Source organism: Hippocampus comes, unplaced genomic scaffold, assembly GCF_001891065.2.
Source record: "Hippocampus comes isolate QL1 unplaced genomic scaffold, H_comes_QL1_v1.1 scaffold315, whole genome shotgun sequence".
Taxonomy (NCBI): domain Eukaryota; kingdom Metazoa; phylum Chordata; class Actinopteri; order Syngnathiformes; family Syngnathidae; genus Hippocampus; species Hippocampus comes.
The window spans coordinates 263,756-286,255 of NW_017805539.1; the positions used below are offsets into that span (position 1 = coordinate 263,756).

A 22,500-nucleotide genomic window follows, 5' to 3' on the forward strand; every position below is an offset into this window, starting at 1 on the left:
GTGTGTGTGTGTGTGTGTGTGTGTGTTTACATATTTGTGCATGCAGTATGTGCTTTTAGCTGCTGAGTGTGGCGTAAATGGTTTGTCATCCTCCATCACTCTCATCTTGCGGGCCCGCCAAGAGCACCCGCACGGCCGTAATACACCAGCGCGACCCAGAATGCATCTCAGCCTTTACACAGCTTGATGGCCTTCAGCACAAGACCACATGGGCCATCTTGCCGTTTGTACCCGTTGCGATCGCAAGTCAATCAATCAATCTAGGTTAGAGTGCAAATGGTACGAAAACGGAGAGCGAAAAAACAATGGCGTCCATTGGGAATGTAACAACCCCCAACCTTCCTGCCCAGGTGTGATGTCATCATCTCTCGCCACATGGAGTGTCCTTGAAAGTGTGGAGGTTGTCTCGGATTATGTAGCTGCTGTTACCTTTCATGGCAAAAGGAAATATGTTAATGTGACCTTAGTCACAGTCAGTTGCAAGTTCAAGATCTTCCATCTCATCCGATCTGGCTTCTTACTTCATTCAGAATCACATCGGGGTCCCCCCCCATCCCCTCCTTGACTGATGCAAACTCCTGGCGTGATTGATCATCTTCTGATTTATCTCTGAGCAAAATTGCCAAGTCACTGAATGCACCAGGTTCTTATCACCTGAAAGAGCAATACCGCCCCCCCCACCCCTCCCTTACTTGTGCATGCATCATTCAGATACTTCTCTCAATGCTCTTGTTAAAAAGATTTCTTCTTAGGCCGAGCTGGATATGAACATTCCCCGCAGGGCTGCAAAAGGAGGAACTGATTAAAGAAATAATGTACGGAGGCGTATAACATCACCCCTTTAAAAAAATAAAAAATAAAAAAATCTTAGACCAATGTCCACTGATCAGTTGGGGGTTAAGAGCTTTACATTAACAAATATTCCTTGGAGGGGTCTTAAAGATAAAATGGGAAACTCAGCAGCACATCAGCTCCTGAAGGAGAAGCGCTCCTCCGTGCGCTTTCCTTGCGCCAGTTTCTGATGTACACGTTTTTAAATAAATAAAATCATTCCTTCATGGTAATTTTCGTCAAACCTGCCAAATGCCGCCTAAATATTTGACATGGAAGAAGACCCAGATCAGTGCGGAGGGAGATCAAAGGAAGTGTGCGCGCGCGCGTGCACGCGGACGTGTGTGTTCCTGTGTGCGCGAGCGCATGTTGGGATTGTGCAAGTAGTGACGAAACATTCTGAAGTGGGGTATTTTCAAATTCCCCTCCGTCTTCGATGCACATGGAAGTCATCTTAATGTCTTTCACTGCGTGTGTGTGGGTGTGTGTGGGTGTGTGTCCCGACAGCTGCCTGATTCTGATTGTAAGCATGCTGCTAAAGCTGGTGTCTCACTGAGCTGGAAATTCTTGCGCACGTCGCAAATTCGGCGTTTTCAGCGAGATTGCAAAGACGTTCGCCGACAGTTTTTACATGCCGTGAATAGTTTTTCCTTGTCGTAAAGAAATTTTGAACATGTTCTTTTCACAAAGCCTGACGAAAACCCCAACATTTGTTACGTTCGCAAGGGGCTTGAGGGCTGTCATTTCAGAAACTAGGTGTGCTGTTCATGGAGACACGTTGGGGCAGTTTGCTTCTTCCTCATGGGTGGTGGTCCAGTGGTTAGCGCCTCAACCTCACAGTGCAGAGGATTGTGGGTTCGATTCCAGCTCTGACCTTCCTGGGTGGAGTTTGTATGTTCTCCCCGTGCCTGCGTGGGTATTCTCCGGGTGCTCCGGTTTCCTCCCACATTCCAAGAAACATGCATGGCAGGCTGATTGAACACTCTAAATTGTTCCTTGGTGTGAATGTGAGCGCGGATGGTTGTGCATCTCTGTGTGCCCTGCGATTGGCTGGCAACCAGTTCAGGGTGTCCCTCGCCTACTGCCAGAAGAAAGCTGTGATAGGCTACAGTAACCTCCGTGACCCTTGTGGGGATAAAGTGGATCAGAAAATGGATGGATGGAAAGTACAATGACACAAAAATCTCTTAATTCAGTTCATCACTTCGTTCTAAACCTTTTTACTTTGGTTTGTTCCTGCTTGTATTCTGAGTGTGTTGAGCAACGTTACGTGTGCATTTCATTTCATGAAACCCTGACAAGCTCGGTCTCACTTGCATGTAGGTTCAACAGGATAAAAAGCCATAACACATGTGAGAGTTCATCCATCCACCAGCTGCTTCTGTTCGTCCCTCTTTCCATTTCTTCGCTCTCATTGTCCTCCGACAACAAACAACGCACAATTGTATTTGTCTTTATCAGAGGGTCCATTTTACCCCCCACCCTCCTTGCGCTCGCTCCTTTTCGTTCAATATTTCATGCAGTTGAGAGCAGATCTATTCTGAGCTCTCTCTCTCCCTCTCTCTCTCTTTCTCTCCTCTCTCTCTCTCTCTCTCTCTCTCTCTCTCTCTCTCTCTCTCTCTCTCTCTCTCTCTCTCTCTCCTAGTGCCCCTCATCTTTGATAAGAAAAAAAAACCTGCTGCCACACATCACTCTTGGTGTCCTCTCACTCCCCCCTCTCTCTGCATATCTCATTGCACTCTTAATGGTCTGTGCCCCATCAAACTTTTCCACCCCCCCCAACCCCCTTCCTCCACATCCGAATCCATCACCTCCAGCCGCCCCCTAGCCTCCCGTTGGCTGGGTTCGCGTGACTGTTCAAAAGTATCAGCTCCTCCTCCTTTCACTCCTTCTCTCCCCCTTGGATTCCTCTCCAACCAAAACACAGAGAAAGCCCTGTTCTCTTTTTTTCTTTTTTCTTTTTTTTTTTGCACCTCCCCACACAAGTCGCTGTCCCGCACTGGCCCATCTCTCTCTCTCTCTCTCTCTCTCTCTCTCTCTCTCTCTCTCTCTCTCTCTCTCTCTCTCTCCCCCTCCCTCCTCCTCCTCCTCTTGGCTCTCAGCCGGCACCGGTGTTGTTTTAGGCATAGCGGTGGAAGGTAAACAGTGAGATTGAAAATTCGTGTCAGTCAGTCGGCTGAGAGAGAGGGCCCGTGATGGAGGGAGAGTAGCATGGAGGTGGTGAGCAGTGAGGAAGGGGGGTTGGGGATGCCAGCTTACGATGTAGCCTACATTCACACGCAGGCCTCCTATGGCGACTTCATATGTGTATTGTGTATTTCCCCAGGCCCCGAGAAGGATATGAACTCTGCAAACGGGTGACAAAGCGGCGATTAGATTTCGAGGTTGCAAAAAAAAGAAAAAAAAAAAAAGGAGCAATTGACAGATGTGCTGTTTGGCCAGCAACAGGGTGAAAATGTCATAAGAGCCTCGGTGTCACGGCGTGTGCACTCAGCACCAGCTCGTTTCTCATAATAAGCCCCCAACGCAAAAGTAATCCAATCGCACTGCAGCCCAAGTCCACGCCGGCCGATTAGAATTGACAGGGGCGTTTGCTGAAACAAGACCGTTTAAGCAAAACCAAATGGAAAAGCAAGAAGTGTTTTGGTTTTGCAAAGAGCGAAAAATAGTACCTCCTGCACCTGATTTACAATCTCTGTCAAAAGTAACCAAGCAGAATATTTACAAGGCAAACCGGAGCGGGCTCCCCACAGCCGATCAACCGCGCTCTTCAGGTGAAGCGCATTTTTTTTCCCCCTGTGATTTCATTGGAGGAAACCAGTCATGCATTTTGAGCTTTGGCGTTTTATTTGCACACAAGGCACCCAAGTGGAATTTCGTGAGCAGGGATCGGACAGTGACGTGTAGTGTTTTTATGCAGAATCTGTTGCCTACAGTAAGAGCAGTGACCTTTTCCAAATCTTATCCAGCAAATTGGGCTTTTTAAACGATTGTTTTCTCCACTTAAATAATGGTTTAAAGTTGGAGTTTGTGATTTAAAAAAAAAAAAAAATCACTCTGTCATGTTTGTTAAAACTGTCAGTGTAACCTGACATGAGCGAAATGATCTGTGAAGAAAGTCAACTCTCTCTGGCTCCATTTGATACCTTCAATTTTATTTTTTAGAAACTGTCGTACCCGAGAAAAAACAGCCACTCGGAGACGGCAGGCTAGATTGACGAGGTGTCAGTCGTGTGTCTTGCCCTTGTGGGCAGACTCATAACGGGCACCCCCACTGCGGCCATGCACTGTTGCCTTGGGCTTGAGGAGCTTTGCTAAAACTATGGTGGAATATCCACCACCAGAAAAATTTGAAAATAAAATGTTCATCTTTGGGCGGCACGGTCGTTGACTGGTTAGCACATCCTCCCCACAGTGCAGAGGTGCAGGGTTTGATTCCAGTTCCGGCCTTTCTGTGTGGAGTTTGCATGTTCTCCCCGTGCCTGCACGGGTTTTCTTCGGTTACTCCGGTTTCCTCCCACCAGTTCAGGGTTTCCCCCGCCTACTGCCCGGAGATGGCTGGGATAGGCTCCCGGATGCCCCCAATCCTTTTGAGGATAAGCAGAATAGAAAATGGATGGATGGATGTTCATCCTTTGGTTGTCATCAACTGGGCTTTGGACTAGCAAATAGAAGCAGAGGAAACGCCCCAATTAAGTTTTCAAGACTGTGCAGCCTCTTGGAAATACTTGTAAGAAGGGGCGGGAATATCTCGCCCTGCACTGTTCAATTTGATTATCATTCAGAGGGCTAAGAGGAGTGTTCCAACTGAATATTTGCATTAAGCAGGGGGCAACGCACACATCCCGACAATTAGGCCAAATTTGAGCATTGCCTCTCCATTGCAATCAAAGTCAACAGAGGCTTGATTCACAGCCATCCCCAACTGGTTATCTTGTGCAATTATCCGGCGATGTGGAGTGTGTTGAGAGATTTTTCTTCCCCGCTTCCAATCTGTGAATTGTAAGTCTGCTCAATATTCACAATGGCAATCATTACGTGTGTGGTCAGCGGCCAGGGTCTGTGATTGGCAAGTGAAACGGAACGAAAGCTGTTCAGGAAGCTCGGGCCGTTTCCAGAGCAACCTGGTTGTGTTAAGCGATTCAGTCAATCTCGAGTCATTCGCCAGAGTAAAAACGACAAATCGAAGCGTTTGCTAAAACAATCGACTTAGCAGATAATCTAACGGTTAGATAGCCTAACTTTCGTCTTTGCATTTTCAAGCAATCTGGATGCCCTGCGGAATCATGTAGCCTCTCACAGGTCAGTTTTCGTACTGCGTCAGACATATTGCTATGGGGAAGGAGACCTGCGCTTGCATAACACCGGATTAAATGTTGCTCAATATGTGATCGGGGGTCATTCAAATACTGAGTGTCTGTGTGGCTTCAAAGGGGAAGTCAACTTAAAATTTCCTTTCATAATATGCTCTATGCGCTCTGCTCTCACTTGTCAAATTTGTGTTTGTAGAATATGAATCGAGCAAAAAAAAAAAAAAAATCATTTTATCTGGCCATTTTGCCACTTGAAAATGGCATCCCATTTGCTCAGGCCGCAGGTAACAAACAATCGCGGCTCACCTGTTTTTTTTTTAGTTTGGTCATGTGACGTTCACAAGCTGAGCGCTGATAAAATCACATCAGAATCATCTCAAATGTTTCGACTCAGAGCATACGGTAAGATTGTAAAGAGACTTTTGACTTGGCTTTTTGACTCGAGTTCCCCTTTAAGGTACATTCGACGGAAAATTTTGAGGAAAGTACAAATTCTTCAACCTTTCAAACGAGGCCCAACTGTATTGTATCAACTTTCTGGTGAAGAGCTTGATGATGACTAAAGCCAACATTTGTTTGCTTGAATATGAAAACACAGCCAGGGGACATTGCCAACGATTTTCTTGTCTAGAAATGAACCAGCGGTTCATTTCTCCCAAAACTCACCCTTTGGCTTTTTTATTTATCATTCTCTTCATGTTGGGCTACGGGCAACATAATTCCCGGAGAAGATTCAAGCTAGTGCCACGACTCTGCTGCCACCAGCGCCTGGTGATGAAATATTAAGCCTCTTGGTGGTTGGTCGATCAGGCTCCTTGTAGACATGCGATGACGGAATGAGCGGAGGAGAGAAGTCCTCATTAAAAAAACAAGGAGAGAAGAAGAGGCGTGAGGTAGGACAGGCGGACCACCGGAGACAAAGCAGGCGAAGGCAAAAGAGCAGCGCTAGCAGGAATGACCGAGTGAAGAAAGTTTGCGTTACAGGCGAAGCGGACGACGACAGTGAGATTCCCCGATGGCGTCTCATCCGTTCTCCTTTTGTTCCTTTCTTTTTTCACCCAATAAATCATTCTGCCTTTCCTTTATCCCAGCAGGCGACACAAAAACCTAACTTTTTTTTTTTGCCCGCTCCTGCCTTCATCCACGTCTGCCCTCTCCCCCCCACATAGATATCCATTGTGCAGGAAGAGGTGGGGAGGCTAATTACTGAAGCGTCTCGGCGGGCGGGACGCAGTACATTAATGTCTAACCGGGGGATATACAGCCGGTGTGACAAAGTGAAGACTGTAATGAATGAGTGGAGAATTGACAATGGAGGGCAGCGGGGGTCAGGGAGTGGAAATGATCTGAATCATGTCGTCGCCTTCGCTGTCACGACACCCGAACACCTGTGGGAAATGCTCTGGACAGGAACAGTAAATGAAGGAGTGCCTCGGGTTGGTTCAAGCTCACCTTGCGGGACAGACGTTTAGAGATGGCGGCATGTATCATTTTGGGAACCTATTTGGTGAAGCTTCATACTAACCCCTCGGCGACCCACAAGGAGATAGGGGTGCTTGATAAAGGCGTAGTTTGGATTACACAAAAGCGAGTTTATAAACAATGATGAGCCTTGAAGAGATTAGCCTAGATAAGCGGTTCTCAAACTTTTTTTTTGAACACCAAATACCGCCTCAAAAAAAAAAAAAATTCTTGGCTCCACCAAGTATCAACATAATGAACAACGTTAAAGCTTAGTAGACTCAAGTGTTTCATCATCAACAAGGAAAAAGGAATCCGCTTATCCTGACTATGGCCGCGGGCGTACTGGAGCCCATCCCAGCTGTCTCCGGGTAGTAGGTGGGGGACACCCTGAACTGGTTGCCAGCCAACCGCACGGCACACATAGACATACAACCATTCGTTCTCACACTCACACCCAAGGACAATTTTGAGTGTTCAATCAGCCTGCCATGCATGTTTTTGGAATGTGCGAGGAAACCAGAGTACCCGAAGAAAACCCACGCAGGCACGGGGAGCACATGCAAACTCCACACAGGAAGGCCGCAGCCGGAATCCAACCCTGCACCTGTGCACTGTGAGGCCGACTCGCTAACCACTCGACCACCCCTGATTGTTTTTCAAACCTAGAAATGGTCTCATCCTGCCTCACTTTCTCCATCTCTACAGTCCTATCCTGTGCCTCAGGTCAGTTGCTCAGATGTTCCCGAATGAACCAAAATCCAAGCAAAAGCTCACAGGGTAGAGAGTTTTTTTTTTCTGCTGCTGCTAACAAACTATGGAACAATCTCCTGGTGCAGATTGGAAAATCTGCTTTACTGCACCACCATTTTTTTAAAAAACGCCTTAAACCCCATTTCTTTTTATTACATAAGGCTTCACCACAGCATGAGGCACTCATGAGATTCTGCCCATGATTTGTGTCTTATTTGTTTTTGTTTTAAATGTTGTTGCTGTTTTCATGTTTTTCAATTATGCCGTTATCAGTTGCCTTGTGTGTTATGTTTATTTCTGTACAGCACTTTGTTTCAGCTGTGATTGTTTTAAAGGGGAAGTCAACAATGTTGATGTGCAACCCCACTAGTCTATAAACACAGCCTTCTGATTAAGACAGTGTTTGTGGAATATGATTTCAGCAGCAAAATGAAATCCACCCCTTTTTTTTTTCCATCTCAGGGTGCGGCCATTTTGCCACTTGCTGTCGACTGAAAAAAACGACATCACAGTTGGTCAGGTAACAACTATTCACAGTAATTACACTTTCTAAAATCAAGTTATTTTTTTTCGTATTGGCTTTTTAATTTTTAGATAACACGGTGACATTTTTCTTTTATTAAAAACATCCATTTTGATGTTATTTTTCGTGTAGGGGGTCTGGGGGGGGCTGGAATGGAATGACATTTGAAGTTATTGCAATGGAAGAAATTCATTCATCTGTGGTGCTGTGGAACCAATTAAACTTGGAAGTGAAGTTACCATTGTATTTTAAAAAGAAGTAGGTGAGTGAGTCAAGGAGTTTTCCAGCCATGAATCGTGTGAGTGCTTGTAGCGTTCATGTACTATGCATGCGTGTAGAGTAGTAGTGGGCGTGCCCACGGTGAAAAATGGGCTCCAGATGTGTCCCCTGGCTGCAGTCAGACGCATCTGGCAGATGATGGTGGAGTGGATGACAAGAACTTGGAAGTGGCAGCCAGGCGATTCCCGATGTGCTTGCGCCACCACGGAGGAGGACTGCGTCTGTGACGTCGGCCGCGGTGGGCGGAGCCGGCCAAGTGGACGAGCGCCGGCTGCCAAAAAGGAGAGAGACGCGCGGAGGAGAGGAGCTGGAGGCAGGCGGGCTCACTGGAGGGAGCGATGCTTGTCGGATTGAGCCTGGGATGAATTGTTTCGCTCTTTTTGATTGATGGCACAAAAGGCAAATCAAAAAGCGGCATCGCGTTCAAAACAACTTTGACCAGGACTTGCTTTTTTTGAATGGTTTTTGACAAGAGCACCTAATTTCCGCATCAACTCCGTCGCCTTGTTTTCTGGAGCGTCGCATGCGCGGAGGAAGAACGACCTCCCTCGTTGAGCGTCCCCGGTCACCTGCGCTCCTCTGGCGGACTCAGCAGCAGCAGTTCCCGGTGAGAGAAAGGACCGCGTCGAGCTTTTTAGAACCGAGACTCCTACTATAGTAGATGATGGCTTTGCGAGTGCGTCGATGTCTGCCTATGTGCGCGCGTGCCTCCTCGAATCATAATGGACTTTTTTTTTTTTTTTACATTTCTTAATGTTTACGACACTAATTTACCAGCACTCTGCTCGGGCGTCATAATACTAATTTGCCCCTGCTTTCTGTTTGACAGACGTTAGCTGTGATGTGTGAGCCGCGTTCTTTGGTGGGCTGAAGGCACCGAGCGAAGGAGAGAAAGAGTGAGAGTGGCCCGAGACACCGAGGGGAGGGGGAACCGGGAGCATGGCTCTGGTACCGCTGTCCCTCTGGGTGCTCACGACTCTCACCTGGGCCAGCCCGCTCCAGGGGTCCGTCAGCAGGCATTCCATTTACTGGAACAGCTCCAACATCCAGTAAGCCCTTTTGCCTTCTTTGATTTGTGTGTGTGTGTGTGTGTGTGTGTGTGTGTGTCTGTGTGTGTCTGTGTGTTAGAAGAGAGGGTGATTTATTGTTATCCTATTAGATAAAAAAAGAAATGTGCTGGTTTTCTGCCCGTTGTTTTTGCTTTGCTTTATTATATCCCACTGGGATACTTTGGATTCATAGTTCTTCATCCACTGCGTCCGCTGCAGAGGCTTTATGTGTGTGTGTGTGTGTGTGTGTGTGTGCGTGTGTGTGCGTAAGAATTTTATTGCAATATGTCTGAAATAGGCCCCAAAAATATACAGAAGAACCTCTAAGGACCAAAATCAGTCCTTTGACATTCATTTTGTTCAAATTTAGAAAGAAGTAGAAATGTTCAACCTCATACTGTGCACACATTTTCAACTTGAACTATTGCCTTAAGTGTAAAAAAGAACATTTTAATATCTTGAATAACAGTCTTGTGTTAAATTCTAACGTGTGAAGTGGGAAAAGACATGAAAGGGGGAGTTTGCGAGTTTTGCAAAACTTGCAAGTTGTCCTATTTGTTCAAACAGTTGCAGTAGTATTTGATAAATATGCGGGGGCGAGGGGAATCTGCCATCTCTGGCCCGATTTTGTGCCACCACACCCAAGATAAAATGACCAATCAGAGACAGAGGCGTGACTTATGAGGTGTCAATCATTTGTGAAGCACATGCAAGCACACTCATTGTTGGCACACCCCTACGGCCTTGCAAAAATTTTAACTTCAGATAATATTTAAGATGCAACTGTCAAACCAGAATGTCTGTTTTAAGAAACATTTTCTCCTGTGATTGTTTACGCTGCCCCCCTTTCAATGAGTTGCGACAAAAACCCAAAGAAAAAGACGCCACACACCCCGACAGTTCACCCTGTGCTGCTTGCTGCACGTAACGTCTCGCATGATGTCACAACGCTGGATCTGTCGAGTTTTGTGCGACTTCAAAGGCACCTGTTTCACATTGTTCGACTTTAGAGGTTCCGCTGTATCCATGCGTCCATTTTCCAGAGCGCCTATCCCAGCTGACCTTGAGAGAGGGGCGGGGCACATTTTAAAACGACTACTAGCATTCACACCGATGGACACTTGAAAACATGCACACTGCACTCAGGAGATTGAACCCTGAACCTTAGAACTGTGAGGCAGACGTCATGCTCACTTCTACGCTGTGCTGCCAGGTTCAGATGTATGTAATCCGTGATGTGCTTTCATCCACTTGGAATGCATGAAAAAAAATCCAGAAGATGTCGAGCGAGACACAACGTTGTTCTCTACTACCATTCATTTGTAGTTTTGGCCTGACTTTTTTTTTTTTTTTTTTTTTTTTAACAGGGTATTAATGTCCCTGTTCTGGACCATTTCACTTGCACACACAGAGTTTTAGTCTTTTTCATATTCTTTTCCTCCAGCATCCGCCACGCTCGGCCACGCAGGAAGAGAAAGACGAGCACTAGTCTCTCTCGGCGTCGCCGCTACCTGGTTCAATTAGGAGCGCTCCTTGTGGCTGACCCCATTGTGTTGTCGCAGTGTCACTGTTCAATCTCTCCTCTCCCTCGCTCTCCTCATCTCCAACCCTCCTGTTTATGTCTACACTCACTCCGTTGTCCTTTTTGTTGCCCCGTTAATCCTCTCGCCCCCTCGTCTTTTTCTCCATTTAAGTGATTCAACTGCACATCTCATGTTTTTTTTTCTCACAACTTCAGCCTTGTGAGGAAAACACTAAAATCCAGACAAATTCTCTTGTCGTAACTAAAGGTGAGGTTTGACACCACACACAAAAAAATCCCAGCATGGCGACAGAATAGTTGAAAAAAAAAATCAGATTTAGTTTTAAGAGATATACAAATATTCCTCCATCTGCCTCCGTGAGGCATCTTCGCCATCCTTCATATGCCTTTGACTATTTCAGTTTGTTTGTACCTCCTCGGCGCTTTTATTGGGCCCCTAAGACAAAGAGATGAACTGCCGCTGTCAGTTTTTATGACTGCTCTTATTAAAGATGTAAACAATATGAAAACTCAGCTGGAAAAGGATCAAACATTTAGTCATCAGTCTTATCAGTCAGCCTTTGTCGTTTTACAACAGGAAATTTAGGCGTGGGGTTGGGGGGGTGGACATGGACTTTCTCAATTATTAACCCGGCGTGTTGTCCGCATAAAACAAATACAAACTCTCCCCAAATAGATGCTTCCTATTTTCATCCCCCACACCCCCCGCCCTCTTCCACCCAAAAAAAAAAAATCCATAAATCCATCACTTCCTGTTTGCTATCATTCATACATGGACATAACTACTGAGCTCATTTGGATCCTGTTGCTGACCAAACGAACCGAAACATGTAAGCACTTCTCTCAGATGAAGTACAGAGACGTGCAGTCATAAAGTTATAAACAACTACTAGGAGGATCCTAAATAGGCAAGGATGAAATTTTGAGGAACAATTAGCCTGGACTCTTTCATCATTGGTTTGAGCCACAATGTTGTGTGTGCTTATTTTCATGATGGAAATTGGGTTAATTTCCCTGGACTATTGTTGGGGAAATGACATGACATTTTTTCCTGGTCCGTGATGCAAACCCCTCCCCCCCCCTTTATCAAACAGAAAACTGTGTTGTTTTAATAAGCTGTCATTGTGTACCCCCGGTATGTTGTTGTGAATAAGAAATAATAAGTCAATACTTATTTGAGGACCACGGGAACATTTTTAATTGCACCCTGTTTATAACATAGTTATAAACATATGCATTCTCAAATGAATTATTACGAGTACCGATACCACGCCGCTCTGTACCGGATACTATTGGTGCATCCCTATTTAATAATGTTGTTTAAATTCCTGCCTCTCATGAGACAGATGCCTTCGACTCTCTGCCCTTGAGTAAATAACCTTCTTTGGGCCACTGTATGAATAGTCATTATCAGCTAATTGGTTGAATTTGAATGGAAACAACCGTCATGGCATGGCAGAGAAAGTCTTTGCATATTTTATTGAATCCTCCAAGCAGAGTGGCCTCAATAGTACCTTTTAACTTTCCTTTTATTCTTGAAGGAATAGTTAAACACACAGAGGTTTTATAGCAAAAGACTTGAATACACCTTATTAAAAGTTGGATGTAATGAGGTGTCTTTCTTCACTGGGTGTATCACTTGGCTCTCAGACAAAGGCTATCAGAGAGCAGCTTAATCTGTAACCTGACCCTCTTGATTCTTGCGCTCTCTGCCAATCTTCCTCCCAGCGGTGTAGCCTCCTTCAGCGTGTGTCTTTCAGAAAAAAGGACTGCGCTTAATTAAAGAATACTGCATCTTGGGGGACCTGCCTCATCCCTGATCTTCACGTCTTTTTTTCGTCTCTTGCCTTTGCTGCGCACACGCGCAATTGTCAGTGTACAGCACCCGCTGAGGGTGGCCATGAAGTACAATATTTTTTTTTTATTACGTGAGATACATATCGAATGGTCTTTTATTGAAGATACATAATGTACTATACCATCCATCCATTCATACAGTGGTACCTCTACTTATGAAATTAATTGGTTCTGAAACAAATTTCTTAAGTAGAAAATGTTGTAAGTAGAGACGCATTTACCACGTAAATGCCCTAATCCGTTCCAAGCCTTCCCAAAATTCAGACATAAATGTTTTCTAAAGCATAAAAATGCATCAAAATATGTAACAAATACATTTTACAATTAGATTGTTGCACAATAAATGAGTTGTGCATAATGTAAAAAAAACAAAAGAATACAGAAAAGAATAAAAATGATGGTCATTTAACTTCTAACTGCCTCCTCATCATTTTTTTGCCCTCTTTAGTCCATGTTCTCACTCAGAAGTGGTTTTTGCCTCTCGTTTTGTAAAGAACTGATGCAAGGACGTTTGCTATTGTCGGCTTTTAACAATCCTTCGAAAATGTCCAAGGCAAGCATCAGCATAGTGAGCGATCGCCGGACTGGTGAACACTTTTTCTGGGTGATTCACATTTACGGAAACCTATTGGAACGCCTCATGGGCCGAGGGGCAAATGACGAGGACGCTGCATAGACTCATATCAATCTATCTACACACATAGACACAAACGGTAGGGGTCCCTCTTAGCCAATGGGATGCCAGGAAGATGCTAGCTAATAGCCAATGGCAGAGCAGCTATAAGTATGTTGCATTCAGGAAACTCTGAGCTGAGAGTAGCAGGCCATATTGTATTTTTACCTTTCGTATCTTGAAATTTATTTCATAATGTACAGAACGCGTTGAGGGTGGCCGTGAAAGTGCAGTGTAACCTGTCTAATCGACTCTTTCATAATACTACTTCAACTCCCCTTCTCAACAGCAGAATCCCATTTGCAGTGTTTGCCATATACGTGCGCTGGACTCCGCAACATCCACTTGTTGTAAAGGTTGTTGTTGGCGTACGTGTTTCTCGCCGCCGGCATTGTCGACTCTCCAGAGTTTGTCTCACTTGGCAGTTCGGAGTGGAGGTTTCCAAGGCCAATAATAAGCCTCGGTGTAGCTGTCAGTTGGTGCAGCAAACACACTGTAAAAGCTGCAGGCTCCTCATCCGCATTCTGACCCCCCCTGAGCTTTCTCATCAACCTCGTGAAACAGACTGTTACTGAGGATTAGCAGCTTCATAAATAGATACTACTCGCGTTCACGTCCGGCAATATGCTTCATTTCCTGCTTTTGCACAAAGCCTATCAGTCACTTGCCACCATTGTCCCTGGGCGCATTCATTGCGTGATGGGTTGGGTGCAGCGGCATATGTGTGTGAGTTGGTTGTTTGGCTGTTACAGATGTTGATGTTCGCTGGCGGGTGACGGAAACAAAAACAAATCCATCAGTCCATTAAATCACACATTATCTTCTACCACCTGGCAATTAGCCACCACTGCGTTTGTGTGTGCGACTTGTGTTTTGTGTGTGTGTGTGTGTGTGTGTGTGTGTGTGTGTGTGTGTGTGTGTGTGTGTGTGTGTGTGTGTGTGTGTGTGAGAGAGACAGAGAGATCTAATAATGCAGCAGCTTACTAATTTGCATACTGGCTATCTGGTGATGTCTCTTAATTTAGCATTGTTAGAAACGATTCCTTTTTTGGTGTGTTTGTATGAAGTCAAGTCACACATGCTGGTTTCAGTGGTTTGTATCTTGTATGTATGAGGACACACTTTGTAAAAGCCATTTTTGTGCACGTACAATGGTGCCTTGAGATAAGAGTTGAATTTGTTGCCTGACCACGCTTTACTCATAAGACCCATCACAAATCATCTTTCCCCATTGAAATGAATCAGCGAGCCATTAATCCGTTCCTGCTTCCCCTAAAAACTCAACAAAAGCATCTGTAATGAGCTTTTAATAGGGAAAATAACACACATAATCTTGAACTTCTATCTATCTATCTATCTATCTATCCATCGATCTATAACTAAATAAATAGGATGTGAAGAATTCAACAGTTGGTGCTTCATGATTAATTAAATTTGGCTCCTTCTCATTTGTGCGACTTGGCCACCAGCGGAAGTCTAGTACTCTCATGCAGACGAGTTTGACAACACAATAGATTGTGAGCAACGATATGACGGTGACCAAGCGTCTTTGGGTACCTTGAAAATTGCCAGACAAGGTTATTATATTACTGTACAGTTGTGCCTTAAAATATGATTGTCATCGAAAAATAATCCGAAATTACTCACTCGTTAATCAGTACTTCAGTAGTTTAGTTACTTACAGTAGTACTTACTTTTACTCAAGTCATCATCTGGAGTACTGCATTTTACCATTACTTGAGTCATTTTAAAGTTTTGTCTAAATTACTTTTTCGACTCCACCCACCTCTGTCTGTTTTTGACTGGCAACCGGTCCAGGATGTACTCTGCCTCTCGCCAAAAAGTCAGCTGGGATCGTCTCCAGTAACGCGCAAGCCTAACGAGAACAAATGTTGAAAGACGGATCTACTGAATAAACTAACTAACCTAACCTTTCCTAGAGTCACAATGATGTGATGTTTAATTAAAGCAAAGCAAAGAGCAGCGGGGGGCATGATAATAATGTTGTTCACGTTTGACCAAGGCATATATTCATTCACACTCTCTACGTAACACAATAGCGTTGATGTGTTTGTCGAGAGGGTGTACCGTAGACATTAAACCATCCAATCAAGCGGCCTCCTGACAACGACGCAAACAATCCGTCTCCCAGCCCCACTTAGCAAAACATCATTTACATTTATGAATATGTGCACAAAGGAGACTATTACTCACACACTATCTTGTGGCGTATGTGTTTTTGCGCACGCATTAGTATGTACAAGCCATCCATCATGGACTTTTTGCACTGTTGCTAGATTTCAGATTTCAGTACCTCCTTACACACACACACACACACACACACACACACACACACACACACACACACGCGCGCACAAGCTCAGCAATCATCATAGCAGTTATATAGATCCAGCCATGCGAGCGGTCATTAGTCACAAATAATAAGGCCTTGCAGCGTGCGAAGCATGGAGTCGTTTGGGTTTTCGGGAAGTTTTTGGGTGCCGCAGACACTTGCACCCGGGCGCCATTAATTAGAGACAACAGGGAACACACCTGTGTGATGGATGACTGCTGTTGGCAAAATAAGACACAGTGGTCTTGTTCGCTCTGCACGCATCCCCGTTTGGATGTCAGATGAGGAAAGGCGGGCAAGAAAGTCATCGTCTCGACTTCTAAACTTTACAACCAAGGGGAGGAGTTTGAATTTTGTCTTCTGTTACCATCTTATAACCACATGGGAAAATCATCAAGATGGTACATTTTTTTATCGGGTCACCACGAGTGTCATGTGGCACACCACCAGCAAAAATGTCACCCAAAATATATGTAGTGGGAAAATGATGAGTGGTGTTAGTGGCAGGGCATTTCCGTCACTGGCATACAGCAGATAGATGAACAAAAATATGATCTGTAGTTAAAAAAAAAAAAAGAAAAGATTTTTTGGACCAGTTCGACAGAACTGGATAATTTCCCACAGTGGTTGTGAACCACTTCTCTCAGCCACTGCCACACACACACACACACACACACACACACACACACACAATCAACTTCTCAGTAAATGGCTTTAACATACATGTATGTACTGTATATGTTGATATGTTGCTGGTACAGGAACAGCATTTCCAATTTAGGTCTTGAGCTGGACAAAGTAAAGGAAACTCTTTTAGTTTGTATATTTGTGCCATTTTAAGGTTACTTTTTTTTTTTTTTTTAATGTCAGCCTCTGATTGCCAGGTGATAATTCCCGTGGCCCCGCCTCTTGCCCCAAGTCAACCCCCTCCATGACCCTAACAGGATTAACGGTTTACAAAATGAGTGGATTGAAAGTTACACTGACACCGAAACCGCATTTTCCCACACTTTACAAAACAGCTGCTGTAAACACACACACACACACACACACACACACACACACACACACACACACACACACACACACACACACACATATATATTAGTGTGCACTTAATATCCTTTTTGCGTGCCCCTTCCGTCACATTTGATCAACTTTTTCTTCAACTAGTCCTATATTACGCACGCTTACACGACAAAACACCCACATTGATGTCCATAATAAGGAAAGCCTGAAGAAGCCTGCTCGACTTGGTCTTAATTGACTGTTTCATTCCTCTCCCGTGCTGATGAGGAACTCATCAGAAGCACTTCAGTGAAAATGAAGTATTGATGTCCAATGCTAACTGTGATTGCTTTGAACTCAAAACGTTGCTTCAGAAGTTTTAAATAATGTAAAGGCCATTAAATCTGGATTTGCAACGTTGATTGGATGACAATTGAGAACAAGTGACTGATTCAAGGACATCGCGGTACAATATATGAACAAATCAGGCCGTTTTTTTTTTTTTTTATTCTGAAATTTTACTGAGGAAGTTGGGCTTCTGCAGCTAAAGTATAACAGCTCCTCCGGGAAGACTTTCTCCAAGATTTTGAAGTGTGTCTCTGGGAATCTTTGGAGTGCCAGAGCCCAGTGGCATACAATACAGTCCTCAAGTACTGCATGTGTGGAAATAACACAAGCACTTTAAGCACTTAGGAAACAAAGGGGTCTAGCCAGCCCATAATTGATTCGGTATCATCTGATACTTGAGCCTTAGTTTTCGGCAGTCTAGATTTCAAGTTTGCGAACGGGTATGCAACTGATTAGTTTGTGTAGCGGCGTAAGAATAGGAAGTCACACAGGACAAAAGTGTTTTTCATACAAATATTTACTGCAATTATGAGTTAACAACCACATTAGCATAGGTTAGTGATAGCGTACGGTGCATTCTGACTGTCACCATAATAAGTGAACTCTGTCCTCAACCAAGTACTCCCTGGATCACTGTAAACATATATGGGAGTAAAACCAAAGTGTAAAATTAACCAAACATTTCCAAAGGATTTATATCAATCAACATAATTCGTGGTAAAATCTCATTTTAGAAACATCAGGCAGGCAATAAATTGTATCTCTTTTGTATCTATCGGTCTATTTTCCCCAATATGGAGAATAGTTTTAATTCATTAAAATTATAAATATTAAATCTCAGATCAATGACCAGCATGCTCTGCTTGAAAAGGGGTGAAAAAAACAATTATATATGCATTTTATTTCCTGAGGAGACAAATGGCACTGATTCAGTGGAATGCTGCATGTATGGATGTACCCGAAGAGCATTTTTATCAGACCGGACAATGTTGTTGTAGTTGAAGCAGAGCTTGACAGAAAAGATGGATTGTGCATTGTGAAAATGCCTCAAAAAAAGAGGGATGACCACATTTATTCGATGCCGTCACTGGTCATGCAAAAGGCTAAATGCACATCAGTAAAAAAAAAAAAAAAAAAACAACACATGGCCTGCAGCAAATAAATCCCCTCTTTTTTCCCCACCCCTGACAGCCAAATCGGCGACTGACCGCCTCTCCCCTCCCCTTTCGTTATCTGCCGCGTTTTAGCCGAAACGTGGGGTGAAACGGAAATTTATCTTCCCCACCCATGTGTTAAATTTGAACAAACTGCCTACAGAGAACAAATCCCACACTAAAGGGCTGGAGGCAAATCACATACATGCATGCACGCACACACACACACACACACACACACACACACACACACACACACACACACACACGCGCGCGCATGTTGTCAGTCAATGCTAAGCTTCAGCGGCGTAATCAGGTGCTAATAACAAGGCCATGCTGTTTACAACCTGTTTTCAAAGCACTTTTTGACATAACATAATAAATATAGAATGCATACGTATACACGCGGGTGTGCGCGGGTGTTCCTCCTTGCCGCCGCTCTTTGAGCTTCTACACGCCTGTGCCCACAGCAGACGTGCATATGGCGTGTTTGCTGCTGCGCGCGGGCTAATGATGGCGAATCTGCAGTCTGACGCTGAGCCCAGTCACAAAACAGCAGACCGGGCTTGTGTTAATAAAGCCTAGCGACACCGCAATTAGGGCTTATCCTCTCGAGGAACGTACACATTTGTCGTCCAAGCCACCTGCACGGCTCGAGGTGCAACTTAATGACTCTTAATGGGGGCGCGGTGGAAACTGAAAGGTTGCACACAATCTGTTTCAGGATGCCCGTTAATTAACGTTTCCCGTGGGAAATAATTGAAATAGGAATAAGCTGGTCTAAATTGGGGCCACCTTAAGATTTATTCACGGTACAAGACAATGTTTTTTTTAAGTCACATTTGACCTGTTATACTTTGTCCAAATGAAAATCAGTGAGCACTGTCAACTATATGAATCAAAGTTTGGAAACGGTAAAACAGACGTGCGGGTTGAGATTCGCGGTGCATGCCTGAAAGTCGAGTCTCCACATAAAAAACAAATCTAATTACTTTTGCGACACACATTTTGAAGTTGGGGCGACACGGTGGCACGTCGATGTCGCAGTGCAGAGGTCATGGGTTCGATCCCGGCTCCGGCCTTCCTGTGTGGAGTTTGCATCTTCTCCCCGGGCCTGCGCGGGTTTTCTCCGGGTACACCGGTTTCCTCCCACATTCCAAAAACATGCGTGGCAGGTTAATGTAACACCGTAATTTGTCCCGAGGTGTGAGTATGAGCATGGATGGTCGTTCGTCTCTGTGTGCCCTGCGATTGGCTGGCAACCGGTTCAGGGTGTCCCCCGCCTACTGCCCGAAGACGGCTGGGATGGGCTCCAGCACCCCCCGCGACCCTAGTGAGGATCAAGCGGTTCGGAAAATGGATGGATGGATGAATGGATGGACAGTTCGAACTTTTTTTTTTTTTTTTTTTTTGGTCCTTGTTTATTTAGGCCATATCGTACTGAGAAATAGGTGACACCACTTGTGAGGTTGTCGTTCAGCTATTTTTATGTTGTTTTTTGTTTTTTTTGCATTGACTTGCAACCAAAAATTTGAGATACGAGCGCTGTGTGCCGGCAGTGAACTCAAAGAGAACTCACTTAACAGCAAGAAGCAGTTAGGCAGAAATTAAACAATGATTCAAAAAGTAGTCTTCAAAAGCAAGTGAATTTCTGGGATTTATAAGGATGGATTCGGATTAATTAAAAAAAGGCAAGGAAATTGCTCCCAATGCTTTCTGGAAAATGTCAGTAGAATTTCATATGCTCCAATTTGGGGGGGGATTCAGATTCTGAGCTTCAGCTGTATGTCTTTGTGTTATCTGCTTAATAGAGTCTGAAAGAGCGGAGCAATTTTGAGCGACACTTGGTTATGAGGGCAACGGAGGTCCTCCAGTCAACAAACACCCAGTATGCCGATTCCACCCGCCGAAAAAGCCGACGTCTTTAATTGAGGTTTCATCCATTTAAGCTGTCACAAAGAGGCCGACGCTGAAAGCTTTTTAACCGCTCTCATTGCCATAATGATGCACATCACGGAGTTAATGTGTCTGTCGGAGCTTTTTTTTTTTCTCTTTCTTCTCCTCCGAACGGAATGGGCTGGTAATTATGCGGAAATTGGGATATGGCTAAGTGAATTATGACCTTGTTTCAACGTCAGGTTTTAACAAGTCACAGGCAAGGCCGGGGCCAGGGTGCTGTGTGTGAAACGTTTGCCGCACAATCGCCCCGATGGCACACAACCATGATGTTGTTTGTAATTAGGAACACAACTTTTTACATCATCGGTTAGCGCATCTTGGCCTCATCCGCGCTGCGCCATTGTCTCAGCATGCTTCTTCTTCTTCTTCTTTTGTTGCCGCTCTTGCTGTCTGCTTGCGTTAGTGCTGAATTCAGTGTCATCTTACACACACACACACGCGCACACACACGCACACACACACACAGACACACACACACACACACACACACACACAGACACACACACACACACATACACACACACACACACACTCACTCCTCTTCCTTTACAGCCCTAATGTTGGCTTCTCTGCATCACTTCCTCCTCCTTCTCCTTACTCTCCATCGCACGACTCTCAAGTCTCTCATCCGTTCAGTCCATCGCTACTGTGTGTGTGTGTGTGTGTGTGTGTGTGTCTGTGTGTGTGTGTGTGTGTGTGTGTGTGTCTGTGTGTGTGTGTGTGTGTGTGTGTGTGTCTGTGTGTGTGTGTGTGTGTGTGTGTGTGTGCGTGTGTGTGTGTGTTATTTCACGGATTTTTTTTTTCCCCCTGATTGTTGATGAAGGATTAAGGTTTTTGGCTTCCCTTCCTGGAATCGATAAATCCCGCAACACAAAACTTTGGCATTTGCACGCGTGTGAGTTTGTTGTTGTCACTGCGGAAATTAACTTACTTATAACAAATTAATGTTTTTGGTTGATGGATTTTTTTTTTTAATGCATGTATTATACTCATTATAGTCCCTCAAGGGGGAATTCGACTCTCAGCTGTACTGTAGAGTTTGTGTTGCACAGCACAATTTAATAACAAACGCACAAGCAGGCGTGGAAGTAGAGATGTCAGACTGAGAGGGGCCTCTTGAGATGGGAGATGCTTGCTCAAGGGCAGCACAACAGTAGCCAGCCAGCAGATTAACATCCCTCCATCACCATTTTTACATTTTTGCCCGCAGTGGGACACGAAGCATGGCCATCTGATTCAGAGTGTTACATTTGCTCATAATTAGGTGTCATTGGTGACACTTTTCTTCAAACCGATGCCAGTATTCATTCTTTTGAATACTCATCGATACCGAGTACCAATATCTTTTGGTAGTTTTGATCTAAACAATTTGTTTAACACGTGTAACAAAATTACATGAACAAAACCGTTCTTTCCGTTGCAGATGATGAGGATGATGCCAATGTGTCAAAGTGCCACAGTATTGCGCCTTACTCTGTCATTTTTTTCTTTGCCTTCAGTATTGTTGGCCGGTATTGGCAGCCTCCATGTGTACCCGATACCTAAAACAAAAGCTGATATCAGCCCGATACCTAAACCCGGTATCAGTGTTTTCTCGTGCATCCCTCCTGATCGTGAAAAACGGACTCCTTACTAGGGACATAACTTGAGTGTTGAACCAGAATGCACTGTTACATATTTTATAAATAATACAGAGCAACGATTCAGTTGCAAAGTGAACATGTATTAATAACATCAAATGGTGTGGCTTCCACACTGATACAGTAAATGCCTTGAGTAATCACCTGTGCGCTCACCAGATCAGATTTGTTCCCACTCGTTTCTTGCCATTACTGTGTATTTTCTTCATTGAAAGTCCTATAATTTTATTCGAAATTCCCATTGTTTTAAAGATATGTTTTTTTCCAGCAGCGGTGTCTTCTTAATGCAAGCGGCAGTCTAAATCGTCAGATACTCAACCTCAATCTAATTGATTGCGAAAGCTGCTCACATTTCGTGCCGATGGGCTTTTCGATTCAAGTTTGCGATCATACAATGGCGTATTTTGTGTTGGTCATCATAAATCGTCCATGTGTCCATGGGATATTTACCGATACTTTATTCCGTATGTAAATTGCCTGGTCTGAAAATATCGTCTTCATCTGTTCTCTGACTTTTTTTTTTTTTTTTTTGTGCAATTGATGACTGATAAGAAAAATGATCCAGTCAGGATCCATAATGTGGCATGCGCATATCCATAGCGGCAACCATAAATTGAAATAATATATTTCTCCATAGATGGCTTGTGAATAAATGAGGTCTCACTCCTATGAAAATAACTGTGCGAGTGAAGCCAAAATAACATTACCGCCATGAAACGCTTCCCCCGGTCCATTGATATGCAACATTGCCTGGGA

At 44.4% G+C, this 22,500-nt stretch overlaps 1 protein-coding gene across 1 annotated transcript in view; it reads left to right on the forward strand.

The window, feature by feature from the left end:
• The first annotated feature begins 8,426 nt into the window (after positions 1–8,426).
• Positions 8,427–22,500, forward strand: part of efna3b (ephrin-A3b) — a 78,197-nt gene continuing 64,123 nt past the window's right edge. Inside the window, exons 1-2 of the mRNA XM_019878727.1 lie at positions 8,427–8,767; positions 8,990–9,209. Coding sequence (XP_019734286.1) covers positions 9,100–9,209 — 110 coding nt within the window. The 5' untranslated portion in view covers positions 8,427–8,767; positions 8,990–9,099. The remainder of the gene's footprint in view (positions 8,768–8,989; positions 9,210–22,500) is intronic.